This window comes from Pelobates fuscus, chromosome 5 (assembly GCF_036172605.1).
Source record: "Pelobates fuscus isolate aPelFus1 chromosome 5, aPelFus1.pri, whole genome shotgun sequence".
Lineage (NCBI taxonomy): Eukaryota > Metazoa > Chordata > Amphibia > Anura > Pelobatidae > Pelobates > Pelobates fuscus.
The window spans coordinates 310,336,192-310,358,518 of NC_086321.1; the positions used below are offsets into that span (position 1 = coordinate 310,336,192).

Below are 22,327 nucleotides of genomic sequence, written 5' to 3' on the forward strand. Positions count from 1 at the left end.
TGTCTGTGTGTGCGCGCGCGTCTGTCTGTGTGTGCGCGCGCGTCTGTCTGTGTGTGCGCGCGCGTCTGTCTGTGTGTGCGCGCGCGTCTGTCTGTGTGTGCGCGCGCGTCTGTCTGTGTGTGCGCGCGCGTCTGTCTGTGTGTGCGCGCGCGTCTGTCTGTGTGTGCGCGCGCGTCTGTCTGTGTGTGCGCGCGCGTCTGTCTGTGTGTTCTCGAGCGCGTCTGTCTGTGTGTTCTCGAGCGCGTCTGTCTGTGTGTGCGCGAGCGCGTCTGTCTGTGTGCGCGCGCGCGTCTGTCTGTGTGCGCGCGCGTCTGTCTGTGTGTGCGCGTCTGTCTGTGTGTGTGCGCGTCTGTCAGGGGTGCCAGAGTTTCATCATGCCTATGGCACCACAGAACAAAAATACACCACTGCTCTGCTCCATGATATAAGAGATTTGTAGCAAAGCACAGGTTGTGTTTACCATTGAGTGTGTATGTCTATCGGTGTGTTAGTATTTATGTAGGTCACTGTGTGTCTGTCTGTCTGACTTAGATTGGGTGTGTCTGTCAGTGATAGTGTATGTGTGTCTATCAGTGAGAGTGTGGGTTTGCCAGTGAATGTGTATGTCTGTCACTGTGTGTCTGTCAATAAGTGTGTATGTGTGTCTGTCAGTTAGTGTGCATGTTTGTTTGTCAGTGTGTGTGTGTGTGTGTGTGTGTGTGACTTTGATTGGATGTGTCTGTCAGTGAGAGTGTATGTGTGTCTGTCAGTGAGTATGTTTGACAGTGAGTGTGTATGTCTGTAAGTGTGTGTGCCTGTCTGTCACCGAGTGTGCTTGTGTCCATCAGTGAATGTGTGTGTCTGTCAGTCAGTGAATTTGCATGTGTCAGTCATTGCATGTGTGTCTGTGTGCACGTGTCAGGGGTGCCAGAGTTTAATCATGCCTAGGGCACCACAAAACCAAAATGCACTACTGCTCTGCTTCATGATTTAAGAGATTTGTAGCAAAGCACAGGCTGTGTTTGTCAGTGAGTGTGTATGTCTGTCTGTCAGTGTGTGTGTGTATCTATGTATGTCAGTGTGTGTGGCTGAGAGTGTGTTTTCCAGTGAATGTGTATGTCTCTCAGTGTGTATATATGTCTGTCTGTCAGTGTGTCTGACTTTGATTTGGTGTGTTTGCCAGTGAGAGTGTGTGTTTGCCAGTGTGTATGTCTGTCAGTGTGTGTCACTATTTACTGTTTGTGTCCATCAGTGAATGTATATGTGTGTGTCTGTCAGTTAGTGTGTGTCTGCCAGTGAATGTGTCTGTGTCTGTCAGTGAATGGGTGTCTGTGTCTGTCAGTGAATTTGTATTTGTGTCTGTCAGTGTGTGTGTGTGTGTGTGTCTCATTGGTGCCAGAGTTTCATCATGCCTAGGGAAACCCAAAATCAAAATACACCACTGCTCTGCTTCATGATTTAAGAGATTTGTAGCAAAGTACAGGTAGTGATGAGATAATGCTTTGTGGGATGGTTTTCATGTTGAACCTTTGGTTGGTGGCCGGCCTGATACACCTTGTACAACTAGCAGGGTGTCAGGATTATAGTATGCCGGGAGCTACTTTTAGAGTGGATTGGATGGGATCTGTCTTGAGTAAGTTTATTTTAATATTTATTTCATGGCTGCGCCGATAAGCCGTGGTAACATGATCGCGAGCCCTCAATGTTGTTACACAGGGTTATTCACTTATCACCGTATTTTGTCTGGATGGACAAAATGCAACAAATATGGCCAAATTATGACCACAATGACAATTTGAATATTTACTAAAGAAAAATTATGGTAAAAATTCAGTCAGCCCGAACAAATTTGCAGCAATCTCCCAGATGCGTTTGGTGTCCCGGTTAAAATCAGTGCGCTTTTGCATCTGAACCATATACAAAGTATACAAAGCATTATTTTTAACCAAAATCAGAATTAAATAATTATTTGGCAGGATGCACATTCACAAGTTATCATGCACTTGCTTTTTGCATGTAATTGATAATGTGAAATACCATTTGCCCTCAACAGTACTAGCAACCAGCAGACAAATAGTTTAAAAGCCAGTGGACAACTATGTGATGGCAGATCAAATTTTAAAAAATATGGATATTGGTGATGGAAGGGGGTCAGTTGTAGTAAAATACTAGGTATGACTCGCATAAACTCTTTAGTAAAAAAGAAACACAGAGAATAAATTGAATATCTTCAAACAAATATTAGAAAGGTACATTTCTCAGTATGTACCATTGGGTAATAAATATAAAAGAAACAAATTGAAACAAATGTGGCTTAGTGGGAAATTAATTCAAGAAATTAAAAATAAGAAAAGGGCATTTAAAGCATTTAAATTGGACAAATCACAGGCATCCTATAGAAGTTATAAGTAAGGGAAAGCAGTCGCACTAAACTGGAGCTCCGAGACCCAAAAGGGAAAAACTAGGAATAATACCCAAACTGCATACCCCCCCAGAACAAAACCAAGACCCTCTACGCGTCCCCAACGACATGGGACGCAAAATAAAGAAATTTACTGCAGAAAAACTCGTCCCCGGACTCACAATAGGGAGGCAAGCGCGTGGCGCCGGCGGGCCCAACATGGCGGCGCTCCACGGAGGCTTCTCAGACTTCTCTGATGACCTGTCGGGAGAAGAATACTCACCTGCTCCAGCACCGGGAATACCTTCACAGCCCAATAAATCCACACCGGACTCTACTCCGGTAACTACGCTGATCCTGAAGCAACTGCTTGCAGACCTTCAAACTAGCCTGCAAAAGGATATCATGGCGCTGAGGGGAGACCTGAAGGGCCTGACAACCCGCATGGGCACCCTCGAAAAAGCTTCCACAAATAACACCCGAGATATTGGGGAGCTCCGAAAGACCGTGAGTGACCTGCAGCTACATCAACGGAACATGGCACACCGCATGGCAGAACAGGAGGATGCCAGAAGGCGCAGCAACCTTAAGCTGAGGGGGATCTCTGAGGCGATACCTGCAGCGGCATTACCACAGCTCATCAAACGCCTGCTCACGAGTATATTGCCGCCTACTCAAGCCGAAAGAATAAGCCCTGATCACCTCTTCAGGATCCCCATCCCGCCCAAAGCGCCAACTACAGCCACCAGGGATGTAAATATAGCCTTCCGCACAAGACAAGACAGCAATCCTCACTGCCCTGCGGGGAAAAACGTCACTCCAATTTGAGGACATGACACTGAACTTTTTTGCAGACCTATCAAGCTACACCCTGGAATGGCGGCGACCCCTCAGGCCACTCACCACACTCCTACGACAACACGACCTCCAATATCGATGGCGGCCTACCCACACACTGGCCATTCACCAGGGGACAGACTCCCACCAGATCCGTGACATGAGCGAAGCAGCACAGCTGCTGCAGGTCTTGGGCCTACCACGAGACTCTCTTACACCGACGAACCAGCAGAGCACAACATCCCCAAACCACTCCTGGGACCCGTCCCGAATAACCCCATTTGTGCCACAGGTACTAACACCCGACCCCTATGCAACAGTCACCACATGAACGAAGACTGGCTGAAATATACCCAAAACGGGACGCAGTGACTGCTACCACATGGATAAGCAACCCACCTAACACAGGCCCTATTATTGTTTACTTGCTTTCTATTTTGTTTTTATCTTTCTTTCTTTCAGAAGCTCAGTTATATTGCTTAATCAGATTGTTACTAGGATTGTTTTGCGATATATATGTTCAAACTATGTTCAGCCTAGGTTCCCGAGCAGGTTATTATTTTCACAGCAAAGACTATAATCTATATTTTACTCACTTTCTACTAATGCGTCTCACAATTGCCGATGTAACCATTTTACTCGCAGCGCACTCTCTTACGTATACCTGTTTTAAAACAAAAATGTGCAACTATATTGAAGATCTAGCATGTAACCAACCAAATATTAGCCTAACAATACCAACCGTATTGCACTTAGCGTACACCTGAAAAAGCAAATACATAAGTAATTACAGTCATGTATTGTCTAGCGTGTTACTCCACATTTAACTGCTACATAAGCAAGCCTATTCATGTTTTGCCCATTCTCCATAGTATTCACAGTAAAGTACTATCAAACATGTTACTCTATACTTAGTTAATAATATTCTTTAAATAGAAAAAATGTGCACGTCATTCTGTACCCCAATGTTTCATATGTTGATGGCAAGAGGGAGTGGATTGCCTTTGGGGCACCACAAACCTGATTGTTAAGCCTAAATGCACAAAAACTAAAGAATTTATTAAAATTCACCCTATACAAACCTGTACACTAGTGATGTCGCAAACACGAAATTTTCGGTTCGCGAACGGGAACTTCCGCAAACGTTCGCGAACTGGCGAACCGCCATTGACTTCAATGGGCAGGCAAATTTTAAAACCCACAGGGACTCTTTCTGGCCACAAAAGTGATGGAAAAGTTGTTTCAAGGGGACTAACACCTGGACTGTGGCATGCCGGAGGGGGATCCATGGCAAAACTCCCATGGAAAATTACACAGTTGATGCAGAGTCTGGTTTTAATCCATAAAGGGCAGAAATAACCTAACATTCCTAAATCACAATGGATATGGATTGACACCTGTCCTCAGAGACCCTGATACACACCGACACAGAGCAGAATAGAGACTGTCCACCCTACATAGGGTCACTTCGCAGGTATGGATTGACACCTGTCCTCAGAGACCATGATACACACTGACACAGAGCAGACTAGAGACTGTTCCCCCTACATAGGGTCACTTGGCAGATATGGTGTGGTCGTCGTCGTCGGAGGATGACTTTCACCTCTTCCCCTGTTAGATTCCCGTTGTGCTGTGACATCACCCTTATACGCTGTGTAAAGCATACTTTTTAATTTATTTTGCAAATGCTGCATCCTTTCCGACTTGTTGTAATTCGGTAACATTTCCGCCACTTTCTGCTTATACCGGGGGTCTAGTAGCGTGGACACCCAGTACAGGTCGTTCTCCTTCAGCCTTTTATACGAGGGTCCCTCAACAGGCACGACAGCATGAAAGACCCCATTTGCACAAGGTTGGATGCTGAGCTACTCATTTCCCTTTCCTCCTCCTCACTGATGTTAATGAAGGTATGTTCTTCCCCCCCAGCCACGTACAACACCACGGGTACCAGATAGGTGACAACGAGCACCCTGTGATGCCTGTTGTGGTTGGTCTTCCTCCTCCTCCTCCTCAAAGCCACATTCCTCCTCTGACTCCTCTTCCTCACAATCCTCTTCCAGCGTTGCCGCAGGTCCAGCAAGCAATGCTGATAAGGCTGTTTCTGGTGGTGATGGTGACCACAACTCTTCCTCTTCCTCTTCACGCTCATCTACGGCCTGATCCAGCACTCTTCGAAGGGCACACTCCAGGAAGAAAACAAATGGTATGATGTCGCTGATGGTGCCTTCAGTGCGACTGACTAGGTTTGTCACCTCCTCAAAAGGACGCATGAGCCTACAGGCATTGCGCATGAGCGTCCAGTAACGTGGCAAAAAAATTCCCAGCTCCCCAGAGGCTGTCCTAGCACCCCGGTCATACAACTATTCATCAACGGCTTTTTCTTGTTGGAGCAGGCGGTCGAACATTAGGAGTGTTGAATTCCAACGTGTCAGGCTGTCGCAAATCAAGCGCCTCACTGGCATGTTGTTTCGTCGCTGGATATTGGCAAAGTGCGACATGGCCATGTAGGAATGCCTGAAATGGGCGCACACCTTCCTGGCCTGCTTCAGGATGTCCTGTAAGCCTGTGTACTTATGCACAAAGCGTAGTACGATCAGATTACACACATGTGCCATGCACGGCACATGTGTCAACTTGCCCAACTTCAATGCCGCTAACAAATTTGTTCCGTTGTCACAAACCACTTTGCCGATATCCAGTTGCTGCGGAGTCAGCCACTTTTCCACCTGTGCGTTCAGGGCGGACAGGAGTGCTTGTCCGGTGTGACTCTCTGCTTTCAAGCAAGGCAAACCCAAGACGGCGTGACACTCCGGGATGTGGAATAGTACCTGGGAGCTGGGGGGGTGCCGTTGATGTGGAGCAAGACGCAGCAGCAGAAGAGGACTCAGCCAAGGAGGTTATGGAAGAGGATGGAGTAGGAGGAGTAGAGGAGGTGGCAGCAGGACTGCCTGCAAGTCGTTGCGGTGTCACCAACTCCTCTGCAGAGCTATGCATTCCATGCTTGGCAGCCGTCAGCAGGTTTACCCAATGCGCAGTGTAGGTGATATACCTGCCCTGACCATGCTTTGCAGAACAGGTATCAGTGGTCAGATGGACCCTTGCCCCAACACTGTGTGCCAGACATGCCATTACTTCCTTTTGCACAATCTAGTACAGGTTGGGGATTGCCTTTTGTGAAAATAAATTTTGGCCAGGTACCTTCTACTGCGGTGTTCCAATAGCTACAAATTTTTTGAACGCCTCAGACTCCACCAGCTTGTATGGTAAAAGCTGGCGGGCTAATAGTTCGGACAAGCCAGCTGTCAGACGCTGGGCAAGGGGGTGACTTGGTGACATTGGCTTCTTACGCTCAAACATGTCCTTGACAGACACATGACTGTGGGCAGATGAGCGGGAACTGCTCAAGGCGGGAGACGGAGTGGCGGATGGTTGAGAGGGGGCAATGAGGACAGCAGTGGTTGACGTGGCTGAAGATGCTGGACCAGGAGGAGGATGGCGGCTTAGAGTAGGCGTGCTGCTTGTACTCATGTGTTGATCCCATAGGCGTTTGTGATGTGCGATCATGTGCCTACGCAAAGCAGTTGTACCTAGGTGGGTGTTGGACTTCCCACGACTCAGTTTCCTTTGGCGCAGGTTGCAAATGGCATCGCTGTTGTCAGAGGCAGACACACAAAAAAAATTCCACACTGCTGAGCTCTGCAATGACGGCATTCTGGTGGTGGACACAGCATGCGTTGATTGGCGTGCTTTCGGGCTGACCCCGGGTGCCGATGCATGCTGTCTGACTGTGCCACTAACTCCTTGCGACGACCTCCCCCTGCTTCCAACTCGTCTCCTCCTCTGTCTCCCCATCTGAACTTTCGCCCTGTTCTTCTTCTTGCCGAGCGGGCACCCACGTGACATCCATGGACGCATCGTCATCATCAACCGCTTCACTTGTATCTGACAACTCAGCAAAGGAAGCAGCAGCGGGTACAACATCATCATCATCACACCGTACGTCCATGTGTGTAATGCTGTAATGTGTGTAATGCCTGAGACATATCCCTGTTATCTACATCCTCTGGCAATAATGGTTGCGCATCACTCATTTCTTCAAACGGATGTGTGAATAACTCCTCTGACATACCAAGTAAAGCGGCTGTGGTGCTAGTTTTGGTGGTGGCGGCAGGCGGGTGAGTGGTATCTTGAGAGGTGCCTGAAGCTAAGCTGGAGGAGGATGGTGCGTCAAGGTTCCGAGCGGAGGCTGTAGAAGATTGGGTGTCCTGTGTTAGGCAGACAACTATGTCCTCAGAACTTTTCAAATTCAGGGTACGTGGCCTCTGAAAACTGGGCATTATTCTAGGGCCAAAGGGAATCACAGCACCACGACCACGATGGCCCCTGCGGGGTGGCCTGCCTCTGCCTGTCATTTTTTGGGGGGGATTAGTGGTACTATGCGTGCAAGCTACTGTGAGACCAGATATGAGTGGCAATGTGCAGTGGCAGAGGTTGGCAGAGTACACGCTGTAGGCCTGACACACCCGCTTGAAGACAAGTAACTGCTATTCAATCTATAACAGTGAAAAAAGTTTTTTGGTTTAAATGCATGCTATTGTGACACCAGATATGAGTGGCAATGTGCACTGGCAGAAAACACGCTGTAGGCCTTACACACCCGCTTGAAGACAACTAACTGCTATTCAATCTATAACAGTGAAAAAAGTTTTTTTGTTTTTAAATGTCAAGCTTAAGCTATTGTGACACCAGATATGAGTGGTGGCACTGGGCAAATGGGCACAGTATCCACTGAGCCTGACACAGAAGCTGGCAGACAACTAACTGCTATTAGCTTACAGTGAAAAACTTTTTTGTTTTTAAGGGCACGCTATAGTCACACCAGATATGAGTGGCAAAGTGCACTTGCTGAGGTTGGCAGAGTACACGCTGAAGGCCTGACACCCAGACACTTGCAGACAACTAACTGCTCTTCAATCTATTACAGTGACATTTTTTTTTGTTTTTAAATGTCAAGCTTAAGCTATTGTGACACCAGATATGAGTGGTGGCACTGGGCAAATGGGCACAGTATCCACTGTGAGCCTGACACAGAAGCTGGCAGGCAGGCAACTGCAATTACATTACACAGAAAAAAAAAAAAGCAGACTGATGTTCTAGCCCTAAAAAGGGCTTTTTGAGGTTCTGTTCTTACAACAGAGATCAGATGAGTCCTTCAGGATTGTAGTGGACACTGAATACCCTAGCCTAGCTATCAATTTCCCTATCTAATGAGCAGCAGCTACACTTTCCCTCCTCTCACTAAGAATGCAGCTTCAGAATTAATCTAAAATTGATGCTGGGAGAGAGGTGGGAGGGTCTGCTGCTAATTTGCTGGAATGTGTCTGCTGACCGTGAGGCACAGGGTCAAAGTTTGCTCAATGATGATGAATAGGGGGCGGATCGAACCGCGCATGTGTTCGCCCGCGGCGGCGAACACGCTATGTTCGCCGGGAACTATTCGCCGGCGAACAGTTCGGTACATCACTACTGTACACTTAGTTACAGGTCACGCAGCACCACAGGCAACATGTACCATTACTGTTCAGTTACTATTTTTGTTCAATACAAAGCTACAAACTTAAATGTAGATAACGTAGCCATATAGCTAACTAGTCTAGCATGTTTATTGCAAACTAGCGAGGTCTCACAACCAGTCTTTATCCAGGGGCTGAACAAAAATGTTACTGTTTAAACTGCTAAACTTCGCAATGAAAATCTTGGTACTACTTATTGTCTTATATAAATGGAATCTATGCTGCTTTTTGAACCTAACCAACATAAACCTATTCTGTCAACTTCCTTACCAAAAATTGTGCAAGATCTACTGTTTAGCCTTTTGTTTTCACTGTGTATACTACGCTAGAGGAATGCCTTTGGGGTACCTCTTAAGCATTTGTTACCATCGTACGCACTACAAAAAAAAAGTTATAAGTAAGCCAATAATGCATGCAAAAAGACAATTAGATTTGCAACAAGACAATTAGATTACAAAATGAGAAAGTAATATCCAAAGAAAGAAAAACCAACCCCAACACATTTTAATTAACATTAAGTATATGAATTCTAAATTCAAATTAAAAATAAAAGTGTAGGTACACTGAAAACCAGGATGGGGTGTTAGTTAATGAAGACTATGAAAAGGCAGAAAATGTAAATAATCATTTTTCCTCTGTATATATTATGGAAGAATCTATGTCTAGAGTTATGGAAATGATTGCTGCAAAAAACTTGCAGATAACTTGTGATTGGATAACTCAAGACAAGGTGCTACAGCTATTAAAGAGAATTAATGAAAATAAAGCTCTGGGGCCTGACGGTATTCACCCACGAGTACTTAAGGAGCTAAGTGGGGAAATAAGTGAACCTCTGTATTTCATTTTTCAAGATTCTTTTGTTTCAGGTGTTGTACCGGAGGATTGGAGGAAGGCAGATGGTGTTCCTATATTTAATAAGGGTTCAAAATCCTTGCCTGGAAATTATAGACCAGATGAAATTTAACGTAGAAAAATGCAAAGTTATGCACTTTGGGGTTAAGAATGCACAAGCAATTTACACCCTAAAATGGTAGTGAACTAGGGATAACCACACATGAGAAGGATTTGGGAATTGTTATAGACAATAAATTAGGTAGCAATATGCAATGTCAATCTGCAGTTGCTAAGGCCAGTAAGGTTTTGTCATGTATAAATAGGGGCATAAATTCTCGGGATAAAAATGTAATTTTGCCTCTTTATAAATCGCTGGTAAGACCACACCTTGAATATACTGTGCAATTTTGGGTGCCTATTCTAAAGAAAGATATCATGGCACTAGAAAAAGTGCAGAGACGAGCTACAAAATTGATAAAAGGAATCGAGCATTTTAGTTACGAAGAAAGGTTACAAAAATTAAATCTGTTTAGTTTGGAAAAACGGCGCCTGATGGGGGATATGATAACATTATACAAATATGTTCGGGGCCAGCACAAACCTTTATCCGGAAATCTATTCATAAACAGGGCTATACATAGGACACAAGGTCACACATTTAGGCTGGTAGAAAGGAGATTTTATCTAAGGCAAAGAATTGTGATTGGATGACTCAAGACAAGTGTTAATATAGATAAAGCTCTGGGGCCTGATAGTATTCACCAATGAGAACTTAAGGAGCTAAGTGTGGAGATAAGTGAACCTCTATTTTTAAACTTTCAAGATTCTTTTCTTTCAGGAATTGTATCAGAGGATTGGAGGAATAATCCTTGCATGGAAATTATAGCCTATCTGCTGTGGCCGGGTATTTGAATGGTTATTAAGGGATAATGTTCAGGAATTAATTGAGAAGAACATTGTTATTAGCACAAAATCACACGGTTTTATGAAACATAGGTCATGTCAAACTAACTTAATTGCATTATATGAAGAATTAAGTAGAAGTATAGATCAGGGTGTTGCAGTGGATGTGATATACTTGGATTTTGACAAGGCGTTTAGTACGGTTCCACACAATCGGTTAGTTCTTAAAGTAACAGAAATTGGTCTGGATGAAAATTCTTGTTCTTGGGTAGAACATACATACATACATATATATATATATATATATATATATATATATATATACACACACACACACACACACACACATATATAATTTAAAAAAAAAAAAAACATTTATACAAAAACAAATAAAAACGCTAACTTTGGCCAGCGTTTGTGCCTAGGTGGCTGCTACAAAAGACTGGACATACCCCATTTTGAATACCCTGGGTTGTCTACTTTTACAAATATATGCCATGATGTAATTTTAATTCCTGGGCTGCTATATGGTCTCAAAGGCAACATAGGCCCAGCAAACCAATCTGGCAAATTTCAATGTGCAAACACAGAAAGGGGCCCTACATTTGACCCCTGTAAGTTTGAAAAAGCCCATAAAATCTGTACATTGGGGGCACTGTTGTACTTGGGAGATGTTGCTGAACACATATTGGGGGTTTCTTTGTCAGGAACACATAAACGGAACAAAAAAAATCCATGCCTAAAGTACAATGTGAGAGAAAAATAACAAAAGAAATGACTATCCAAACGTTTGACAGAGACTTTTGGTAGAATTAGTGCATGGAAAGTGTTAAAATACCACCATTTGAAATACCCTAGGGTGTCTACTTTTCAAAAATATATGGTTTGATGGGGGTAAATTATATTGTCCGGCTTCAAAAATGTCCCAAATGGGACATGGGTACATGATGACTTACTGTGAAAATTCCAAGTTGGAAAACTGGAATGTGCACCCTCCAAATAAGGTATTTTAGCCCCCAGAGAACCCAACACACCTATACATGGGTGGTATTGCTGTACTCAGGAAATTATGCTGAACACATATTGGTGTGTTCTTTGGCAGTAACCCTTAAAGGTCTTGTAACGGCACCCCTAGGCATAAAAGGGGTTAAAACCCGTTTAGTAGATCTTCCCCTTCCAGAGATACAGGCACAGCTACTGCAGAACACCAAACTCCCGAATTGAATACAAGTGAATGCACCAAACTCCCAAACTGCATACAAGGGAATAAGGTAGCACTCCAAACTCCCGAACCAAAACCTCACTAATAGCTGCTAGCAGACGAACAGGAAAATCAGACAATCAGCTTACACTCCTGGCCATCAGTCTCTAACAGCATACAGTAAATCCCCGCAAGAACGAGACAGAGCTCCGTGCTGAGGGTCAAGCAGTGGTCTGTTTTAATTAACACTCACAGACTTTTATGCAAGTCTCCATGCAAGGGGACTGTAGCGGATTGTATTAAGCCTGTCCTGTAATATTCATAGAAGACTGCATTTGTTTTATTGTATTCGTGTATATATGTATAATTTCGTATGTGGGTTCGATAGTCTCATAGGAATGAAACTACCGAACCATCAGACCACCCCAGTGAGAAGTGTGCGCCTCGTTAAGCGTTCACACTTCTCACAAACCGCAGCTTAATGTGTAATTGTTAATGCCTAGATAGCCGCTGTTCGGTATACGAACCACGCGCGGCGGCCATCTTACGCATAAAAATCTCAGCGGTGTTTGGTCGTCGAGTGTCTGGAACTCAAATCGGACACTCAAACAACCAAACACCGCTGAGACCTCCAGAGTTCCGTAACTACCGAACGGAGGGACTAAACTACCTCCCGTTCGGTAGAAACAGAGTACCGAATAAGGGACCTCTAATGCATGTACAATTAAGTATGGATGGCAAGGATTGCTATATGTTTTTACTGCCAAACGGAGACCGACCGCAGGGCCCAAACACATGGAACCCTTTTCGGATACTACCTCGTTTGCGGTCAGTCAAACTTCACCTTCCATCTAACTCCTGAACCCCTGGTCCGATCTGGGTGAATTTTGGATATATTCTTCACCCAGATCAGGGCTACCTGGCGGTACGCTAAGATTTATGATATCTTCTGGTTTAGGGGTACATCCAGGTTTGGGGTAAATGTACAGTACAGTTAAGGGGATTATGAGTCACTCTGAAGGGAGGAGATGTGTGGGAGTTAACTATTGCTGTATTGGTTAATGTCTCAATGATTGCAAATCCCTCCCTTGCATGGGAGAATGTCTTAAAAGGAAGCTGTGGGAATAAACGTCAGTTCTGCTCCTGATGCTGTGTGTCGTCCAGTTATTGGGAGTGCTGTTGGGATATTGTTGGATTATTTTGCCTGCTGGAATTACTACTCTATGGATCTATAATACTTGTTCCTGAGCCTCACTGGGATCTTAAGTGGAGAATAGCTGTGGAATATCAGCTCTCCGCTACATTGGTTGGCAGCGCTGGGATCCAGACTCACAGAGGAACAAGGATTAATGGAGATTGATTACTCTACATTAAAGCGATCCACACTGAAAGATCTTCTGGAAGCAAGAGGTATTCCAGCCAGCAACAAAACAAAGGCAACACTTATCGCTGAAGTAATGGCAGAATACCGAACAGAGGATAGTTCGGTTGCTGAACAAAGGAATGAGACAGACAGTACAGAGCAAGAGGAGTTCCAAAGACAACTCCAATTCAGACTGTCATTTTATGGGGAGAACCCACCAACTGAAATCATCTCCAAAACAATGACGTAGGTGCAAGAATTTGTAATGCGACAAAGGAGGCCACAAACGCCAGAGAGAAGTCCAGTAGTATCTATGGTGCAAGAGGGTAAGCCAAAAATCCCATACCAGGCGTTTAAAATGTATTTAGAAGTGGAGGAGGATATAGATGCCTTCCTCCAAGACTTTGAAAGACTGTGCACATTTCATAAAATCCATAGGGAGGATTGGGTACCCATCTTAGCAGGGCGGTTAACGGGGAGAGCAGCTGAAGCCTACCATACCATACCGGATACAGAAATCAGGGATTACATGACACCATGCTATGACACCAGAAGCATACCGGAGGCGCTTCAGGTAGTTGAAAAAAAGCGGAAAAGGACTCGCATGCAGAAAGGGCTTGCTGTTTACAAAGGGCAGCCCTCGGATGGGTACAGGCGAACCAGGCACGGTCCATGGAGGACATATTACAAATGTTGCTATTGGAACAGTTTTATGAGGGGATCCCCGCAGAGCTGCAAGAATGGGTGAGAGACCGTAACCCCACGTCCCTCACAGAAGCAGCTAAAAAGGCAAATTACTTTATGGATGCCCACCGGCAGCACAAGGTAGTGAGTGTTAAACCTGCTATGCGACCGCTAGGAGGAAACTCTTTCTCCACTAACACTCACCCCCCACCGAGACAACTTCCCCCACCCTCGAGGTATCGCTCAACTGCTTCCGTGCAATGCCACCGGTGCCAGAAGTGGGGACACTACCAGCGAGAATGCCTGCAGTCTAGAGCCCGCCCCACCTGGATCCGACCAGGGCCAGGGCCACCACCACCACCACCACCACCACACCACCCACACCACTACCAGGATGAGACACCCATCACATATGGCTCTGCAGTTCCAGTTACTTCTGTGGAACAGTGGGAGTTGTTGCATGAAGCCAACCCACTGCAGGCACAGGCGGATAATCGACAACACCACAGGCAAACTGTTTACCTAGAAGGGAAGCCTATGCAGGGGCTCAGAGATTCGGGAGCCACGATCACCTTGGTCCGAAGTCACTTGGTCTCTGACAAGGCCAAAACCAATAAGACTGTGGCTGTCAGGGTTACTGGGGGAGCCGTATACCGGCTAAATACAGCAAGGGTTCATTTGCATTGGGGTGTGGGGTCAGGGAATGTGGAAGTGGGGCTGATGCCGCAATTGCCCACTGAGGTGATACTGGGAAATGACCTGGGCAAACTTACGTCTGCATTTGAGCCACAAACCACTGAGGAAGCACACCCAGTGGTCACCAGGCAACAGGCCCGCACCCAGGACTACAACACACTGCCGGAGGTCCAGGTAAGAGATCCTTCCCCTTCCCTAGACTGTGTCCCTTGGGCCCCTCCTGACGAATTTGCGGCAGAGGTGATCACTGACCCTACCCTACAGGTATATAGAGACAAAGTCACCTCTGACCAACCTGGGGCGGAGGGGGAAAGATTTGTATGGGATAGACAGTTATTATACAGGGAGTCAGACAAGCAGGTCGCTGGGTCAGACCTGATTATTTTAAGACAGCTCGTTGTACCACAGCGGTACCGAACTGAATTGCTCCGGATAGCTCACGATATTCCGCTATCCGGGCATTTGGGGGTCAGTCATACCAGATATCGGCTGACCCAAAGTTTCTTTTGGCCAGGAATTAGCCAGGAAGTGCGCAAATACTGCAGCACCTGCGATACATGCCAGAGGGTAGGGAAGAGGGGGGATCGGCGTAAAGCAAAGCTACACCCGCTACCCATAATTGAGGAACCCTTTCATAGAATAGCCGTAGACATCATAGGCCCCCTCCGGAAACCTAGCCCATCTGGCAAAAAGTACATTCTAACAGTGGATTACGCCACCCGCTACCCAGAGGCGGTGGCCCTGACAAGCATTCACGCAGAAACCGCGGCCGAGGCCCGGATGCAGATTTTCTCCCGGATGGGGTTACCCAGGGAGATCATCTCGGATCAGGGTACCCAGTTCACGGCGGAGGTCACCCAACATCTCTGGAAGTTTTGTCAGGTTAAACCCATCATTAGTTCCCCCTACCATCCTCAGACCAATGGGCTCTGCGAACGGTTCAATGGCACCTTAAAACAAATGCTCCGAACCTTTGCTGAGACCCACCGAGACTGGGAGCGATTCCTGCCTCATCTCCTATTTGCTTACCGGGAGGTGCCGCAGGAATCCACAGGATTTTCCCCATTTGAACTGTTGTTCGGGAGGAGAGTAAGGGGACCCCTAGACTTAATTAGGGAGCATTGGGAGGGAGACCGAAGCGCAGACAGCACCCCTATTGTACCATACGTGTTGGCCCTCCTAGACTGCCTGGAAGCGCTAACTAGGACGGTAAAAGAGAACCTGCAGGCGGCTCAGACGCGCCAGCGCACATGGCACGTTCGGGGCGCCAGGGACCGTAGCTTCCAGGTTGGGCAGAAAGTTTTAATTTTAAAACCTGTCCGACATGATAAGCTACAGGCCGCCTGGCAAGGCCCTTATAGAGTGGTGGAACAGAGATGTGACACCACTTATAGAATTGGCCCCTGCGCAGGAACTGGAGGGCGACGCATGATCCACGTGAACATGATGAAACCCTACCAGGAACGCTCAGAAGAGGTGACAGCTATTTGTGCACCCACCTCTGACGAGTGTGACAGCCTGCCCCTCCCGGATCTGCTGGGAGACGGACAGCTGTCTGGAGATTTAGGAGAAGTTGTACTGGGGGACTGGTTGAGTCCACAGGAGCGTATCGAGGTACAACAACTACTGCAAGAGAAGCAGGAGACCTTCTCTAATGTGCCTTGATACACCCCTCTGGCTACCCACCGGGTAGAAACCCCAGGGCAACTTCCCATGCGCCAGACCCCATACCGCTTCCCTGAAGCGGTGCGGGAGAATATGCGCAAGGAGATCGATGAGATGCTCCAACTGGGGGTGATTGAACCCTCAGATAGTCCCTGGGCTTCTTCCGTGGTCCTCGTACCAAAGCGAGACTGTACGACCCGCTTTTGCGTGGACTACAGGAGATTGAACAAAAAAACTATATCCGACGCATACCCTATGCCTAGGATAGATGAACTGCTAGACCGGATGGCCAGAGGCCAATACCTCACTACTATTGACCTACGTAAGGGGTATTGGCAGATTCCGTTGGCTCCGGACGCCATTCATAAGTCAGCCTTTGTCACCCCATTCGGCTTGTACCACTTCAAAGTCATGCCGTTTGGGACCGGCTCTTAGATGGGTTACAAGACTACACCTGCGCATATCTCGACGATATTGCCATATTCAGCAATACCTGGCAGGAGCACTTGGCCCATATAGGAGCGGTTCTAGACAGGATCAGGGAAGCCGGTCTGACGTTGAAACCGGCTAAATGTAGTATTGGGATGGCCGAGGTACAGTACCTAGGCCATCTAGTGGGCTGTGGCAAGCAGAAGCCAGAACCAGCCAAAATAGAGGCTGTAGACCAGTGGCCTACCCCTAAGACTAAGACCCAGGTGTTAGCTTTTCTAGGGACAGCGGGGTACTATAGGAAGTTTGTCCCCAATTATAGCGCCCTGGTCAAACCCCTCACTGACCTGACCCGTAAAAACCTTCCCCGCCAACCTGGACCCCGGAGTGTGAGCAGGCATTCCAACATCTGAAAAATGCACTTGTTAATGCCCCTGTCTTGGCAGCTCCCAATCCAACTAAACGTTTTCTTGTACACACAGACGCTTCTATGTTTGGATTGGGGGCAGTACTGAGCCAAGTCGGGGCCGATGGCGGAGAACATCCCGTGGCTTACATCAGTTGCAAGCTGTTACCCAGGGAAGTAAGCTACGCCGCCATCGAGAAGGAATGCCTGGCTGTGGTGTGGGCCCTAAAGAAGTTGCAGCCGTATTTATATGGACAGGCTTTTTCCCTGCTCACGGATCACAACCCGTTAGTCTGGCTGAACCGGGTGGCTGGGGACAATGCCAGGCTGCTGCGCTGGAGTTTGGCGCTGCAGCCTTTTGACTTTAACATTCAGTAGCGCCCGGGTAAACAAAATGGAAACGCTGACGGGTTGTCGAGACAAACTGATTTGGAGAAATGATCCGTGAGCACCCCGGACATCCCCAAGCCGATCCGTGTTGGATCAGACTGTGTATGCCGGCTTGTGGGCAAGGGGGAGCAGTGTAGCGGATTGTATTAAGCCTGTGCTGTAATATTCATATAAGACTGCATTCGTTTTATTGTATTCGTGTATATATGTATAATTTCGTTTGTGGGTTCGGTAGTCTCATAGGAATGAAACTACCGAACCATCAGACCACCCCAGTGAGAAGTGTGCGCCTCGTTAAGCGTTCACACTTCTCACAAACCGCAGCTTAATGTGTAACTGTTAATGCCTGGGTAGCCGCTGTTCGGTATACGAACCACGCGCGGCGGCCATCTTACGCATAAAAATCTCAGCGGTGTTTGGTCGTCGAGTGTCTGGAACTCAAATCGGACACTCAAACAACCGAACACCGCTGAGACCTCCAGAGTTCCGTAACTACCGAACGGAGGGACCAAACTACCTCCCGTTCGGTAGAAACAGAGCACCGAACAAGGGAACTCTAATGCATGTAAAATTAAGTGTGGATGGCAAGGATTGCTATATGTTTTTACTGCCGAACGGAGCCCTCCCGCAGGGCCCAAACACATGGAACCCTTTTCAGGTACTACCTCGTGTGCGGTCGGTCAAACTTCACCTTCCATCTAACTCCTGAACCCCTGGTCCGATCTGGGTGAATTTTGGATATATTCTTCACCCAGATCAGGGCTACCGATATCTTCTGGTTTAGGGGTACATCCAGGTTTGGGGTAAATGTACAGTACAGTTAAGGGGATTATGAGTCACTCTGAAGGGAGGAGATGTGTGGGAGTTAACTATTGCTGTATTGGTTAATGTCTCAATGATTGCAAATCCCTCCCTTGCATGGGAGAATGTCTTAAAAGGAAGCTGTGGGAATAAACGTCAGTTCTGCTCCTGATGCTGTGTGTCGTCCAGTTATTGGGAGTGCTGTTGGGATATTGTTGGATTATTTTGCCTGCTGGAATTACTACTCTATGGATCTATAATACTTGTTCCTGAGCCTCACTGGGATCTTAAGTGGAGAATAGCTGTGGAATATCAGCTCTCCGCTACAGGGACATACCACAGGGAGGGACAACATGTAACCAATCCCGTACAGTAAAACAGAAGGCACACCCAGCACAAACACATAAAATCCTTCCCTCTGCCTGTGATATAATTACTGAACACAATGGGTTAATGTAATTTATCACAGGCAGGAAAAATATACTTTTTACAGCATATTCATAACTTCTAAAATATACATCACATTCACATAAAAATTATATATTCACAATCAATCCATTCAGGGAAACAACATATCAAAAAAGTGGCATGAATCAGACCAGGGGTTCAGAAGTTAGTAAATTATCTTTTGGGGCCTGGCTGGCAGTATGGCTATCTGGCCCAAACCGGTTTTACAGAGCCCTCTATCCTGGAGACAATGGGGAAAATAATCCAATTATATCCAGGGATAGAGGCAGACTCCATTGAGCACATGTTTCCAGTAAAACACAAAAGGATACAAAAATACATAACTCCTATCATACTGAATTTAACGGGCCAAATCTCCAAGGGTCCATAGTCACAGGGCAAGAGGCGGGCAACCAGGCTCCTCCAATGCAATGTGGCGAGATTGGTCTTGTCACAGTTCTCAGTACATATATCCTTATATTGCTATGTGTCTCAAAAAAATCACCAATTGTTATTTTTTTTAATTTGGCATAGATTGGTGGTAAAATGGCTGCATGAAAAGATTCAAAATACCCCAGGTTTCATACCTTAGGTTGTCTTCTTTTAAAAAATATATACATGTGAAGGATTATTCGGGGATTCCTGACAGATATCAGTGTTACAATGTAACTTGCGTTCATTTTGAAGAAAATTGGTTTGGAAATAGCAAAGTGCTACTTGTGCTTATAGCCCTATAACTTTCCAAAAAAAAGCTAAGAACATGCTGGCATTGGGCATTTCTAAACTCAGGACAAACTTTAGAAACTATTTAGCATGAGTGTTTTTTGGCAGTTGTAGATGCGTAACAGATTTTTGGTGTCAAAGTTTGAAAAAGTGGGTTTTTTTTCAATTTTTTCATCATATTTTATAATTGTTTTATAGTAAATTATATGATATGATGGAAATAATGGTATCTTAAGTAAGACCATTTAATAGCAAGAAAAACAGTATATGATATGTGTGGGTACAGTAAATGAGTAAGAGGAAAATACAGCTAAAAACACAAACACCACAGAAATGTAAAAAGAGCCCTGTTCCCAACGGCAAGAAAATTGAAAAATGGCCTGGTCACTAAGGGGTTAAACAGCAACTGGATACATACTTGCAAAGAGATTGTAGCGGAGAGCCGATCTTGCACAGCTATTCTCCACTAGAGATCCCAGTGAGGCTCAGGAACAAGGTGATGTTAAGTCCACAGGCAAGGTTTCCAGCAGGTAGAGTAATACAGCAATATCCCCATCGCAATCCCAATAACTGGACGACACACAGTTTCAGGAGTAGAACTAACTAGCTTTATTTCACAGTTCCTTATAAAGCCCTCTCCCATGCAAGGGAGGAGGTTCTATCACTTAAGACATTATCCAATCTACAAGCAGTAACCTCCCACAGATCTCCTCCCCTCCTCTAGCATCATAATCCCCTTATCGTGTACACAGTTTTCCCCGAGTTTTGGATGTACCCTAAATACTTGGGGTACATCCACAAATCCAACATCCCCAGATAGCTCTATTCTGGGGGACCAACATACTTTAAAATTAGCCCATTCGGATAAAGCGTTCGGGAGTTATGGGACTTTGAAGTTTGGACCGACCGCAGAGGTAAAGTATCCGAAAACAGTTCCATGTATTCTGGCCCTGCGGTCGGTCACAAACAGGCGAATGCAAAGGGGTGAAATATTACTGTTAAGTGGCCTGATGGGGATTCGGATGAATCCCCTAGTTTGTGGGGTTCTTTCTACCGAACGGCGGGCCGTTCGGTAGTTTCCCCACAAAGTATTAGGAGTCTGGAGGTCTCAGCGGTGTTTGCCTAGTCAAGTGTCCGATTTTGGTTCCAGACACACGACGGCAAAACACCGCTGTTCGGCAGTCTAAGATGGCCGCCGCCACGTGTTCGCATCCCGAATGGCGGCCACCCAGAGAACAAAGACCACACTGCATGAATAGGTAATTACCCGTTTGCAACATTGTTGCAAACGGTAATTGAAGGCACACTTTACACAGGGTGGTCTGGTTGTTCGGTAGTTTCATTCCCTTGTTTTATTTGAATGATTCTACCGAACAACTAGAGGAATACAGTTCTTTACATACATTCAACTGTCAATATAACCGGATACCATGATTTCTATACATGTTCACACACATTAAACCAGCAATATGACCAAATACACTTATTCTCATACATGTTGTGGGACAGCCCGGTACCAATCCGCTACAGAGATGTAAAGAGATTTAATGTTTAAATGTCCTTCATTGTACAGTCTGTTTAACACTTACCAGAAATGCAGAAAATATGTTGCATTTTTTGCATCCTCACCAGCTTCAAAGCTGCAATAGCAAATGTTTCCTTCCAAAGTGATATTCAGGTAACAATTGAGATACTTTGGAGATTTTTTGCATTCATCTAGAAGGTAACAAATAATCTTGGTTATAGTCACTTGATGTCAGTCTTCATAAATTATTATGGTATTTATTTTGCAGTACGATTTGATATATATGTAAAAAAATGTTGCATCAATTAAACAAAAAATATGACTTACATGGGTGTATAATTATGTATTAGACTTTCTTTTGTTATGAACTACAATTTGTCCAAATGTGGGCCAATCGGGTAATTGTTTTAATTCCTGAAATCCAAGCTGAAATGCAACAGTATCATGAACCAAACAAAAAAATGCACTAGATGAGCATTTTTGCTTTGATTTTTGATTGTGAATTTCACCCATATTGTCAAAAAAGAGATGACTGATGGCTAGGAGACAGCCATTAAATCATTTTATTCACAGTTCAAATGAGGAGTGACCAATAGAGGGAACAAATGATTCAAATTATGAGGCTTTGGTACTTGGTAGGCATAGTTGGACTCTCATATGCCCAAGTAAATAAAAAAAAAAAAGTATTCACTTTTTTTTTCAAACAATTATTTATTTTTAATATTTAAAATTTAGTTAGGTGTTTGCTATTGATTGTTGGTTAATTAGCTATTATTTAGGTAATCTGAGGTATACAGAAGGAAACAAAATGGTAACCTTTGTTTGAGCAAAATTACTCGCCTCATTTAAATGGCAGACTTAGTTCAGTGTAATAGTTGTTATGCATTTGTTTCACGTTCCACTCTTTGAAGCTTTGGATGCGGTCTTATCTGTAGACAGTTCTCTATATTGCAGCAGAGATTGTGTTTTTGAAGTTTGAGATTTGTAAATTATCCGTTAAACTCAGGCTGGACCTGTTGCAAATCCACTGCCACAGAGGTGTCCTAGGAATGTCATATGGATTACTAAAGGATCTGGTAGATTTAGAGATGTGGATAAAATGCATATTGCACAGCCTGTGGCCCTAAATAATTTATTTTCAGCACTTTCAGAGTGCAGTGGTGTTATGGAGACAGGCTCAGAGTGTAGTGGTGTTGTGGAGACAGGCTCAGGCACCGAGTGTAGTGGTGTTATGGAGACAGGCTCAGGCACAGTGTGTAGTGGTGTTATGGAGACAGGCTCAGGCACAGTGTGTAGTGGTGTTATGGAGACAGGCTCAGGCACAGTGTGTAGTCGTGTTATGGAGACAGGCTCAAACACAGAGTTTGTGGAATGACCATCCTCTATGTCAATGTTGTGCAACACTGCAGCCAATGACAAAAAGGAAAAGGTGAGGTCTAATAGAAAGCAGTTGTTGTTCTGGGATTCTAT

The 22,327-nt window shown here is 45.4% G+C and overlaps 1 protein-coding gene across 1 annotated transcript in view; it reads right to left on the minus strand.

The window, feature by feature from the left end:
* LOC134612222 (uncharacterized) overlaps positions 1-22,327 on the minus strand; it is a 460,490-nt gene that overhangs the window by 81,664 nt on the left and 356,499 nt on the right. The window contains exon 3 of the mRNA XM_063456571.1: positions 20,922-21,048. Within this exon, the coding sequence (XP_063312641.1) occupies positions 20,922-21,048 (127 nt within the window). The remainder of the gene's footprint in view (positions 1-20,921; positions 21,049-22,327) is intronic.